Genomic DNA, 13,493 nt, shown 5'->3' with positions numbered 1-13,493 from the left:
TTTCTCTTTCTGACCCATCCGTCCCCTGGAAGGGCAGAAATCTCAGAGCACGATCATAATCGTAGGAGCTGACATTCACAGAACGGACCCTGTACTAAACGATCTGCACAGATAACCTCACTGAAGCTCCCCAAGCGCTTCATGGGGGTAGATTCCCATTTTACAGAAGAGGAAATGGAGGCTCTAGGAGGTGACAGGACCTCCCCCGCACCACGGGGCTTTAGGCGGGAGAGGTGGGATTCGAACCCAGGCGGCCTGTCTGTGGAGTGACACTGGCTCGTCTTCTAGCATCTCTAGACTTTCAGGCTTATCTCTTCCCTGCAGGTCACCTCCTTCCTCGCGGGGCTCCGGATTGTGAACCGCTGTGTGAGGAGATGTGACCCAGATGCACTAGCGTTATAAATAAGTCACGTAATGCTTGGTAATTCAGCGACAGCACGGCTATTGTTGGAAGTTGTTGGAAGGAGAAGTAACTTGGTTATTAATAAATGCAGGAGGCCTCAGTAATTGATAGCAATTGAACTCCTGGTGCATAGGGGAAAGCTGTTGTGTTATTATTTCACCTCTCCCTCTCTCTCTTTTTTTGGATCGAACATAAAGGGAAAAACCTGCTTTTGCAGGCGGATTTGAGCCTCTCAGAAACTGTAGTCCATTTACATTTCCTTGCTCCTTCCTTTTTTTCTGGCTCTCATTTTCATCCTTTCTATTCAAATCCCAACCTGCCTCTTACCAGCATAGTGACCTTGGTAGGTGATTCAGGTAAGGCAATTTGTCCAGGGTCACCTGGTTAATTGAAGGGTCTTTCTGCTAAATCAGTGTTTCCTAAACTAGTGTCTCATGGGACATCAGACATGCAAGGTGCTCCTAAAAGTATTCTCAGGCCTAATATGTCTGAACAGAATGTCCTCTTCTTGGAGATTCATAGGATATAATTTAAAGGCTCTGAGAAGTCCCGCAGTTTAAGAAACTTGTTTCACCAAGCAATGATCAGCTTGATATGATACAGGATTCATTTCTTCCCAGTGACACTGATGAACGACACGGAATGACAGCTATGAGGAACGCCTTTGGGGGAACTGAGCCCCCAGCTGTCTGGCCGCTCTGCCCTGTTCCATACCGCTCTGCCACATGGGGAGTTTCTGACTCAGCCCTGCCCTTGGTGGCACACTGGCTGGAGCTGGGCCTCACCCCGGAAGTTGCAAATGGCTTCAGAGGAACAAAGACGCAAAGAAATAGCAGCCTACCAAACCTTGGGTCTCTTTCAGACCCAATTCTTGGCCTCAATAATTGGGGAATGCAAACCAAACCTTGCTAAGTGTGACCAGCCTCGAAGGCCGTCTTGGAGTCTTAGCACCTGACGTGGGTACAGCTGCTGATGCAGGCGTTCAAGGGCAAGATGGTTCACGTGGGAGGTGATCCCAGGATGTACTGTGGGGAAGGAAGGCAGCCTTGAAGGGTGTGTTAGCAAGCCAGCTATCGCTGTGCGCAACTGGGGCTCAGTCCCGCTAGAGACCTCTGGGGGGCAGCATAGAGCACACACACACATGGAGTTAACTCACTCAGAGGGCATCACCTTCTGTCATTGGTTGAGGGCTGAGGATTTCAATTCCATGGCACTTCCAGCTCCCCTGGCTTGAGCAAGTGCCACTGGGAGAGACCACCCTCAGCAGGAGGGAGCACAGCAAGCCTCCCAGGGGGTGGGGGTGGAGCTCTGACGGCGCCCTTGCAGGTCCCCCCAACCCCCATGTTGCCAGGAGAAGTCTGTCCCTGTTTCCTTTTGACTTGACCTACATACAGCCCACGTGTATGTTCAAACGGGATGCAGGGAGGTACCAGAACCGCCGCTAATCAGGGGTCAGGGACCTGGACTCAAGTTCTAGCTTGGCCACTTACACGCTGGGTGACTTAGGGCAGGGCAATATCCCCTCCTGTGTCTCAGCAGCTTGTACCGTAAAATCAGGCTTAAACAACACTCAGCCTGCAGGCCCTGCAAGGCAGTTGGGAGCTCGGCCAAGGTCACACAACTGTCCTCTCCCTCAGTGTAGACACACTCAGTGTTCATCCTTCAGGCCATGGCGAGGCGCACGGACCCTAAGACTAAGAGAAGAATTGGTCCTTGCAAATAATCTTTAGAACAGATCCACGGGTGGGTGGTTCCTATGACACGTGCATTGTATTTATGCAAATCCCGCCATACATGCAAGGCAAACACAAAGCTAAGGGTTACAGGTGCGCGTCTTTTCAAAAGTCCTGGCCGCTAGAGGCAAGCCATCCATTGTGTGTGTGTGCGCGTGTGCGCGCGTGTGTGTGTTCTGTTGGAGGCAAAGCCTTCTGTGTTGGGCTTGTAAAGAGGAGAAGCCATTTACGGGCCATTTGAGATTCTCCAGGGCAATCTTAAGGGCACTTGACTTTAGACTGAGACTCACTGTGAGGCGAGGCCCCTCTGCACCAGCGCCATGGTTAGGATATTGAGTGCTGGAGTCAGGAGGCCTGAATTCAAATCCTACCTCTGCCCCTTCCCAGCCGCGTGGCCTTGGAAGGCCACTCTGAGGTCCGGTGTTTTCCTAAGCCAAGTGGTGATGTTACTGTTGGCCCCTGGGGCCGCGGGGATGATTCAGTGAGGCAGCAGCGGTGTTTGGTGCTGAGTCCAGCGCCTGGCGTGGGAAGGTGCATGGCACGTGCTGCTGGCTGAAGTTAGGATATTCAGGTGGCCTTTGTGATATCGTCAAACATTGGCCTTCTGGTTTCTTTTTCTTGGGTGAGCGAGACAGAGGAGGGGTGACAGGCGGGCCACCAGGGAACATTTCCTGCTTACAGCTCAGCATCATGTGTCCTGTGCGACGCTTGCAGAAGAGGGAGCAGGTCCCTGCACGGTGTGTGCAGAAGCCAGACTGCGGTCCTACCTGCCACGGGGCCCTGTGTCCCGCCAGGGACCGGCAGAAAGGCTGACAGCCAAGTGCACTGGCCTGAGATGATCTCTGCGTGTGGCTTTGGCGTTATTCTGGGCACAGGCTCCCTGCCTCCTGGTGGGTGGGGAGAAAGCACCTGGGCTGAGTTGCATGACCCCCTTTGGAGGGGGCTAGAGGCAGGGAGAAATCCACAAACCCGCCCCAAAAAGAGTCCCCTCCGAGGAGCCGGCTCCATCCTGTCTGTCGGTCTCACTTCTGTGTTGTCTTTTATTTGATCTTCCCTGTTAGAAAAGGCGGTCTCTAAGGTTCAGATGGCGGGTTCCGTGGGGGAGAGGAGAACACAGAGACTCTCCCTCCCCGGTCTTGGAGAAGCGGCGAGGGAAAGCAGGTGGGGCTGGCCGTCTCCTTCCACCATGTAATTACCCACTTTACAAACGTTTGTTGGGCACTTCCTGGTGCCAGCTCTGATCGGGATAGAGCAGCGGCCATACAGACTCTGCCCGGGCACACCAGCAGGTGGCTTCTGCGCCCTCTGCGATCCGCACACGAGGGCGGGAATCCCGCTCTGCCACTCACTCCCTGGACCAGAAACTAGACCTTGCCGGGTCTGTTCCACATCTTTGAATTACCTCAGAGGCTTTTTATGAGCGCAAAGAAGAGGGTGAGGAAACACATCGCACAGTGCCCGGCACATGCCGATGCTTGATGGCTGTCCTTGTTCAGTAAGTGATGGCTTTTCAGGAGAAGGAAACATCGCATAAATGAACATCACTTGGGTGGGAATCTCCAGACCCGGTGGCATTCTGAGGACAGCTTTGTGCTTGGCTTTGGGGTCGGTTGGTAGGAGGTGCTGAGCCCATGTGTGTCTGCCTTTCCGTGGAAGAGAAATGACCTACCTCAGTTGGCTCAGAATCTCTGGGGCGTGGCCCAAATCTGAAGGGCGCCGATTCATTATCCATCCCCCAAATCCTCTCCTGAAGCCAGAGACAGATCTGCAGGAGGAGTCCCTGCAGCCGCCAGGACGGAACAATCCCGGTCGGGTGAGTGGTGCCCTCTTTGATTTCACAGGTGGAGAAGGGAATAGACATTTAATGAACACCTTCTCAGGGCCAGACGCTCTGTTGGGTATCTCCCGCGTAAGTGTAACCATCTCACCCAGTCCTTGCAGCCCTGTGACGAAGTGCTTGGGGTTTTATGACTCCATTTTACAGATGAGGAAACTGAGGCTCAAAAAGGCTGTGCACCTCGCCCAAAGACTGGCAGCTGAGAATGGCAGAAGCGGGGATAAGGACCCAGATGCTGTCTGGTCCAGTGTCCATGTTCCTGTCTCTGCCTCGGGTACCCCCCAGTTCTCTGTCTTCCACCCATGTCTGAACAAATATAGGGGAACCCATGGGGTTGGATCTTGTGCACCAACCAGTCTTTAGGGAACTGGAAGCAAAACACGCATTTTCCTGGCGAAGCTCCCTGTGTGTCCCCCCACCCCACCCCCACCCCCACCCCCTGGATGCTGCCACCAGCAGGATGCTGCACTGGGCCCTGGGAAATATCCCCCTTGTCAGGCAGGATTTAGAGTCAGATCGAGCCTGTTCACTGCTCCTCTTTTCAGAAAGAGCCATGGCTGATTCCCCTCCTGACTCAGCAAGGTACCGAAGGTCACTGCAGGCAGAGTGTAGGGGAATATTTTGGAGAGTGGCAGAGGAGGGTTGACAGGGCAGGAGAGAGACAGGACATCGCCTACCTAGAACATTATCTCCTAATTGCCTTTCAACCCCCAACACAGGGGGAAAGAAGACTCACTCGGGGCTAACAGCCTTTAAAATCTCTAACCGTCACTAATCTTCCATTTTGACACGGAGCAGACCTCCGGCTCCCAGGTAACTGTGTCTAATTAGCATCTATTGATACTTTTGTGCTCATATTGTATTTATTTCTGCTATCTGTTTGTGACAAGTGATAATGGTGTTGGTTTGCAAACTGGCCCCAGCTCACCCAGGGCACAGGGAGACCAAAGACAGAAACAGATCACTCCAGATTGGTAGCCAGCAGGTGTAATAAGCAAGGGAATTTACATAGGAGCCTTCTCTCTGCTGGCCAGCCCTGTACATCCCTGCACCCACCCACCCAAATCTTAAAAGTGTATACAGCATATTCAATCCAGATGGTCTAAACAACACCTTGCTCACTCAAGGCTAAGTCCTTTAAGACAGCTCCCCCACCCGCTATGGGAACGTGGGCAGAATGTACGTTTCACAGAGAGGGGAGGGGGGTGAGGAGCCCAGGGCCAGCTCCAGGGTCAATGGGCAGTCACGTCCTCTGGATGGCCTCCTCCAACAAGTGGGTTTTCATTTAAGATAAGGCTGTAATATTTCTCCTCACAACATATTTAGTTAAGTGAAAAAGATAAATGAGTCCGTGTTAAGGAAAGTCTCACCTAGGGTCCCAAGGATACGGCAAATTTCCTAAAAGTGGGTATCTGAGGGACTGATTTTGGTGAAATGGTACTTCTTGTATTTAGTGTCCATCTGATTTCTGGTGGCTTCTCTGAATCAGCTTTTTCATCTGTAAAATGGGAATATTCTCTTGTGATGATCAGTGCTGAGTAACTGGCATGGAGGAGGAAGCCAATGAGCAGGAGCTATTGTGGCCCCTCGGTGACCTGGGGGCAGGGCTCCTTCCCTTGGGTGGCACCCAAGTATCACATAAAATCTTTTTCCGAATTTCCACCAGACTGATTCTTCAAGACGTCTTCTTGAAGCCCTGTGATCTCTTTCTGATGGATTGAGAAACCTAGGGCGGCTGTGTTTTTTATTTCAAAGAGGGAAACATTTATGGGAAGATAAGTAATGGAAGAAATTATTTAAGGATGGCACCCGTATTTGTTTTCATCAGCCATTAATTTTTTATTCGGATTATAAAATTAGTACACAAGCACCATAGAAAATTTAGAAAATACAAAATCCCCTTACCCAGCTATGACTGTTAATATTTGGACATATTTCCTTTTTACTATTTTCAAATTTTTAAAAATGTTTGTATTTATTTTTTGAGAGAGAGACAGGACACGAGCGGGGGAGGGGCAGAGAGAGAGAGAGAGGGAGACACAGAATCAGAAGCAGACTCCGCGTTGTCAGCACAGAGTCCGACGTGGGGCTCGAACTCGCAAACTGCGAGATCGTGACCTGAGCCGAAGTCGGATGCTCACTGACTGAGCCACCCAGGCGCCCTGCTTTTTACCATTGTTGTTTTTTTACAGCACTTTAGAATGATTTACACAGTTGACATCATACTCTGGTACAGTTCTCTAATTTGCTTTTTACTTAATGTTTGGCTGTAAGCATTGTTTGTGTTGTACAGCCTGTTGATCCTAAATGGCCTTATAATAGGTCATAGTGTGGTTCCCCATTGCTCCTTCAACCTCTTTCGGCTTCTCTTCATCCCCCTCCCCCCCCCTTACCTTCCAGCCACCTGGCCTTCTTGGCATTTCTCTAATACACTATGCTTATTTCTGCCTCAGGACCTTTGCACAGTCGCCTCCTCCCCTCTCTAAAGCTCTTTCCTACTTCTTTAGGAAGCCACCTCCTTCTCACCTTTTATAACCCAGCTCAGACATCACATCCTCAGACAGAGCCCTCTCTGACCACTATGGATCAACAGGGATGCTCTTAGTTTCTCTTGATCTCATCTCTTGGCTTTATTTTCTCCTTAAAGGGGAATCACTTTATAATTCTATCAACTGAAGTTATCTTGTCCATCTATTTGTTTTCTTGTTTATTGTCTAATTCCCTCAATAGATTGTAGGCTCCACGAGGACAGGCACCTTGTCTGTCGTGCCCATCATTGATTTCTCTGTGGCAGACACAGTGCCTGTCACGTAGTAGGATCTCAATACGTGTGTTTTGAATAAACGGATGGATAGTCAGGTGGTCGGATGTGTGGCTGGGTGGGTAGTTGAATGGATGGGTAGGTGGGTGGCAGGGGGCAGTGGGTGGGTGGATGGATAGGTAAGTGGATACATAGGTGGACAACTCATACTTTTTTTACTATCAATTCTCCAATTCCACATTTAGAATGTCCACATGATCATTGTAATTGCTTTGAAAAAGTGAACAATGCAAATGCAAGGAAGCAGGAAAAGCATATGTCTTGGGAAACCTGACCCCTGCCTGGGGCGGTTTGGGGTTCCCCACTGAGGGCGGGTGGCCCAGAGGGTGGGAGGTGGCGAGATCCCCGAGGTCCTCTTGGGAGCCCACACACTCCATGCCCAGGGGTTCACCACCGTCCTTCTGCTTTGTCCCTCTTGCAGTCGGCCGGAAGCAGTTCATGCGGTTTGAGTGGGCAAACCACGCAGCGGAGGCCCTGGGCTGCGAATATGAGGAGCTGAACACGGCCACCTTCAAGCACCACTTGCGACAGATCATCGAGCAAGTGACATCTGGGCCGGGCCGACGGAGACCTGAGGGCGAGGAGACCAGCTCAGGTGCCGCACTGCTGCCTCTCTGGGTGGGCCAGCCCCTGGGGACACTACAACACACGTTCACCTGCTCATCAGGACACACTATATGCAGATCTTCCAGGTGCAAGGGAAGCCCTTGTGGGCGGAAGTGGACATGGGTCCCACCTGCAAGGTGCTTCTGGGCAAGTAGCGCTGTCCAGGGTCCTGAAGTCTCTGCCGCAACCCAGCAGGACGCCCTGGGCTATGGAGGGGGGATGCTGTGAGTTCTGCCAAGGGACCAACACTTTTCCATTGGCTATTACGTTTGTTGAGCCCCTACCTGTCGGGAGAAGCCTGGCCTTCCAGTGTGAGGAACCAAAATAAGGCCGGGATGGCAAAAGGGACTGGGAGAATAGTAGATGAGGCTGAAGAGCTGGGGTGGGAGGTGGCCAGCTCACATAAGACTCTATTTTTTGTTTTTTGTTTTTACGCTCAGGCCCATGAGAAGCCTTGCAGGGGCACAGGCAGGGAATGCCATGATGTGACTTGTTCTTCAAATGGCTCAGCCGGTGGAGGGGGGAAGACAGGGGAATGGGTGGGAGAAGGGAGGACACACAGGAACTTACACAGTCACTTAGTGAGATGATGGTGGTTGCACAAGGGAGGCAATGGTAGACATGTTCAAGGTCTACTCTTGTACAAATAGAGATGATAACATGGGCCCTAGTGGAGAAGCAAGGGATTGGGGTGGCTTCTAGGATTTTGGCCTGAGTGGTTGGAGGAGCAGAGGTGCCTCGGACTGATGTGAGGGGTGGGGGGAAGCCGAAGGGCTTCGTATGGCACCTGCTGGAGTGTGATCGGCTGGGTCCCAGATCTGCAGCCTCCACCAGCCAGATGCTTTGGCTGCAGAAAGTGAGGACAGAGGGACCTCCTGGAACCCCAGGAGTCTCTGAGAACTAAGAGTGGTTGTCTCAGAGACTGCAGAGTCTGGCATCAGTGGGTAGCACTGTTTCGAATTGTGGTATGGGGACCCATCTCTTCGAGGCCCCTCAGATCCTTGGAGCTGCCGCACCTCTAAGGACTTCCGCTTGATGGCTAATGTCACCTGGACGCCACTAGCCTTTTGTCTACTTCTGGGTCCAGGTGTGAGCTGTAGTCTGCTTGTGGTCACTCCTCCTCTCTGAAACACACACACGTGCCCCACAGTCACACACATGCACGTGCACACACACACCACAGGCCCACAGGCTCACACTACACATGCACATGTACAGGTGCACAGACATTCACCACACACACGCACAGGCACGCAGGAAGCACACCAGTGTGCACAGACACATGAGCATATGTGCACACACATTCCGACATCAGCGCTAATTACATCTCAGGCCAAGGTATCAAGGGTAGATGTGAAGCAGACAGGGGACCAGCAAGCTTTGGAGAGATGTGGAGAGGCTGTGGGTTGCCTAGCAACAGCTCAGGTTGGGAGTGGAGCTGCAGGAGGGTTGGGAAGTGCCTTGGGGCTGCACTGGGGCTGCCTGGAATGTACAAACAGAATTGTATCTCCAGGCACAGCGCAGATTTGAAAATCGTGTTTCCGATTCTGCGGATGGACCCGAAACCTGAGGGTCAGGATTTACAATCTGACCCTCCCGTCGCAAATTCTCACTCTGCTTCATTCAAGGCACCCTAATCAGGGCTAGCTATTTTAATGGGACGTGTGTATGTGTGTGTGTGTGTGTGTGTGTGTGTTTAAACAAAATTGAGACCGTGACTGTATTAATAGTTTGCTAAGCCTTTTCATTCATCCTAACATCACAAGTAGGCACTTTTCCATCTCTCTCCAAATTCATCTCTGCCTGACTTCAAGCACTCCTTTGCACAGACTACAAATTATCTAACCCCGTTTGCTATTGTTGGATATCCAAGTTGCTTCAAAAAAGCGATTTTCATCCAATGTAATCAACAATCAGGAGAACATATGTACCCAGAGATCTTTGTTCCTCTGAATATTTCATTAGGATTAAAAGCCCAGGAGTGAAATTATTAAGTCCAAGTGTATGAACATTTTATGGCCTCTGCCACAGGATTGCCAAAGTTCCCTCCAGAAAGAGGGAACAACAGAAATTTACTGAGTGCCTACTATGTGTCAGGCACTGTGGATCTGGGAGCCAAGACACCCAGAGACGGTCCCCATTCTCGGGTCACTCCCGGCCTGCTGCCGGGCACGGACATGGGGGGAGGTTGTTAATAAAATAACTACACAGTAAAGATATACTGAGCTCAGTGCTCTAAGAGCAGGGTACCTTTGTCCTGTGTCTGGCCTATTTCACGTAGCATAATGTCCTCTGGGTTCATCCGTGTTGTAGTGAGTGACTGGATTTCCTTTTTTTACAACTGAATGATACACTTCACGTTCCCAATTATAGGTGGAATCTAACACAGTCACACTCATAGAAGCAGAGAATAGGGTGGGGGTTACCCGGGGGCTGGGGGGAGGGGAATGAGTGAAGGGTATACAGTTTCATTCGTGCAAGATGAGAAAAGCCTAGAGCCCAGACAAATAAATGGATGGACACGATGACCAGCAGACAGATATGTCCACTGTGCAGCCTAAGAACCTGTGGCTACCAATACTGTCTTGTATACTAACAGTTCTTTTGAGGGGGTAGATTGCCTGAGAATTGGCTTAACACAGTGGTGGTCAAGGCAGGCTGCCCTGGGAGGTGACACTGGGTTGACCCCAAGCGATGAGAAGGAGCGCTCATTGGAGAAGACGTAGGGCAGGTTACTCAGAACCCCGTAAGTCCCGATAAGACACTTGGGCTTAGTCCTAAGAGTGTGGGTACACAATTTCGGCAGTGGAGGGAGGTATGTGAGTGGAGTAGGGGTTCTCGAAGGCCAGCAGTGATGCCTGTGGAGCGTGGTCCTTGGCCCCAGGCAAGGTCCTGACCACGGATGTCTGCCTTTCCCTCTTTTCCACTCCAGGGCTCAAGATGACGGGCGTGGAGTGTGTGGAGGGGATGGCCTCGGGCCTGTACCAAGAGCTCTTTGCGGCTGTGGTCTCACTCATCAACAGGTAACAGCGGCCTCTTTGCAGGCACACAGATGAGCCCAAGCAGGGGGCGCTTCAGCAGTTTTTTTGTTTTTTTGTTTGTTTTTTGTTTGTTTTGTTTGTTTCTTAACAAGAGAAGAGTGAGTTTTTGAGCCGGGCAGTGCTGGGTTTAAATTCCACCTTGGCCACCCAAGGCATAGCTGTTCATCTCTCGGACCTCCCCTCTGCACCTGCGAAATAGCTCTGTCCCCCAGGATCATTGCGAGGATTAAAAGAAAGAATGTATTTAAGCAATTCTTACTAATGGTGATCGTAAGATACCAGCAATAAAAATCAACAATTTGGGGGGAACTGCTAAGTCAGGACAAGGGCCTGCGCTAATTGGTTCCCTCGCCTTGTGACATTTAAAATATATTTTTTAAGCTTTTAAAATTCATTTATTTTGAAAGAGAGAGACAGAGCGAGCAGGGGAGGGACAGAGAGAGAGAGACAGAGACAGACGGACAGAGGATCAGAAGCAAGCTCTGTGATGACACAGTGAGCATGATGAGGGAATCGAACTCACAAACTGCGAGATCATGACCCGAGCCGGTCGGCCACTCAACCGAATGAGCGAGCACCCAAGCACCCCTTTGAAAGGGCTTGTTTTTAAAATTTTTAAAAAATGTTTATTCATTTTTGAGAGACGGAGACAGAGCATGAGTGGGGGAGGGGCGGAGAGAGGGGGAGACACAGAATCCGAAGCAGGCTCCAGGCTCTGAGCTGTCGGCACAGAGCCCGACACGGGGCTCGAACTCACCAACTGCAAGATCATGACCTGAGCTGAAGTCGGACGCTCAACCGACTGAGCCACCCAGGTGCTCCTGACTCCCTTGATCCTTACTGTATCCCCTGGGATCATCTTATTCATCCTACTGTCATTTAAGAGTTGGGGAAACCTTAGCTCAGAGAGGTTAATTAACCTGCTTCAGGTCACACACCCTGGAATCAGTATTGAGTCTCGTTTTGGCGCTAGATCGGCTGGATGCCCATATCCACCCAGCATGCTGCCTCAGTTTCTCCACGTTTGTGATGGGGGGAGTGGGAGAGACTTGGACCAGCAGGGCCGGAAGTTTCCATGTGGCCTCGGGGCCTCGCCCCTCTCTCCCCAGGTCTTTCTCTTCCTGCCACCTCTCCATGGCCTCCATCATGGTGGTGGACCCCCCGGGCTTTCAGAACCCGCGGCACCAGTGCAAGGACCGGGCGGCCACCTTCGAGGAGCTGTGCCGCAATTACGCCCATGAACGATTACAGCTGCTTTTCTACCAGCGGACCTTCGTCTCTGCGCTGGAGCGATACCGACAGGTGTGACAGGCTTTCCGCGGGGCTTAGCGGCGGGAGTGAGGCCAGCCGGGGCTGGGGGGGAATGGTCTGGTCCTTCGGTAACCCCTGGTTTCATCCTGTTTGGCCCGCCACCGAACAAAGCCCTAACTCCGGACCCCGGCTCCCCGGGGCCTCTGCTGCCTCCCCATCTCCATGCACGGCCCCCCATGCCCTCCCGTCCACAGACACCAGGGAACTCGGGGCTCCCCAGGCCTTGCTCCCCTGGCTGTCCCTTCATTGCCGTGACCTGTTCCTCTTGCGTCTTCCCGGTGGAAAGCCCTTTGTGCTCAGTGGGTGGATGAAAACACTGGACATAAGGAGACACGCAGCCCTTTGGATCCTAGCGTGGTAATAGCTAACAAAGCCCAAGGTGCACTTCTCTAGGGGCATGAACCAGGAAACATGTACAGGTACTTTCCTTGCCAGCCCTCTCTTCTTGCTTTTTTTAAAAAAAAAAAGCAGCTTAAATTGAAATATAACATTCACACAGAAAATGCATAAAGCAGGGGAGGCCAGCTCAGTGAATTTATCCCAATGAACATACTCATGCATGTGTCACCCAAGGCGAAAGGGGAACACTGCCAGCACCCAGGACGCCCCCGGCCTATCCACCCCCTCCTTCCTCCCTGAAGGGGACCGCGTTGACTCCAGCAAGTGCTAGTGGCAAAATGTTAGAAATGATCATCTTGCCTATCAGTAGGATAACAGGTGTTGAAATTATGGTTTGTTTTTTTGTTGTTTTGCTTTTGGTTGTTTTTTGTTTTTTTTTTTTTTGTTGTTTTTGGCTGGAACCTGGACAGCAATGAACATGAAAGCATCAGCATGGATAAATCTCAAATACGTGATGCTGATGATAAGCCCTGGCATCTGACTCTAGCTCTGTCACTTATTGGCTGTGTGGCCTTAGGAGAGGCACGTGCCCTCTCTGATCCTTGGTTCTGTCACATGTAAAATAGAAATGATTCCTGTATCAGTTATCAACTGCCACAATAGTGCTACGTAATAAAGTGCCCCCAGGATCTAGTGGCTTTAAAAAATTACCTCTTGTTATTGCCTACAAGTCTCTGGATTGCCTGGGCAGTTCTCTGGTCTTGGCTGAGCCAGCTCCTGTGTCTGTGGGCAGATGCAGGGTGGGTGGGTGGCTCTGATGGTCCTGGCTGGTGCTTTCCTGTGTCTGGGGGTCAGATGGCCGTGAGCTGATCCGGGCAGGCCTTGGCTGGGATCACTCCTCTGTGAGCCAGGAGTGGAATGTCCTATCCTCCGGCAGGCTAGCCCAGGCTGCTCTCACGGCACTGGGCAGGGTTCCAAGAGATGAGCAGGCATGTGCTGGGCCCCTCGAGTCCTCAACTTGGACTTGGCAATGTCCCTCATGTATTCAGTTGGTCACAGTGGGTCCGGGGCTAAGCCCTGACTCAAGGGGTGGGAAATAGGTTCCCCTTCCTGATGGCAGAAACTGCAAGAGAGAGAGGCACAGAAGGGGAGACAACAGGGGCTATTTTTAAAATCATTCTTACCACACCGCCTAAAAGGGCTGCTTTGAGTATCTTATGAAGTAGGATAGAAAACGTCCAGGCTGTATTAGGTATTCAGTACATGACAGCAGCTCCCACAATATCTCAAGTTATTTCTGATGATCAAAGCAATACGTGTTCTTTCTTCAAAAACTGGAAAGCGCATAGAAGTGTCCGTAAGCAGAAAACCTAATCTCCTTTAGCCCCGCCGGCCACAGGCG

At 51.3% G+C, this 13,493-nt stretch overlaps 1 protein-coding gene across 3 annotated transcripts in view; it reads left to right on the top strand.

Annotated features, from left to right (window-relative positions):
- The window catches only part of MYO18B (myosin XVIIIB), a 258,994-nt gene that overhangs the window by 59,807 nt on the left and 185,694 nt on the right, over nucleotides 1-13,493 (top strand). For all 3 annotated transcript variants that reach the window (XM_086682197.1, XM_086682198.1, XM_086682199.1), the window contains 3 exons: nucleotides 7,216-7,389; nucleotides 10,333-10,423; nucleotides 11,551-11,743. In XM_086682197.1, coding sequence (XP_086538323.1) covers nucleotides 7,216-7,389; nucleotides 10,333-10,423; nucleotides 11,551-11,743 — 458 coding nt within the window. The remainder of the gene's footprint in view (nucleotides 1-7,215; nucleotides 7,390-10,332; nucleotides 10,424-11,550; nucleotides 11,744-13,493) is intronic.

This window comes from Puma concolor, chromosome D3 (assembly GCF_028749965.1).
Source record: "Puma concolor isolate L17-30 chromosome D3, mPumCon1.1.hap2, whole genome shotgun sequence".
NCBI lineage: Eukaryota > Metazoa > Chordata > Mammalia > Carnivora > Felidae > Puma > Puma concolor.
This window is presented reverse-complemented; position numbering and strand designations above follow the sequence as displayed.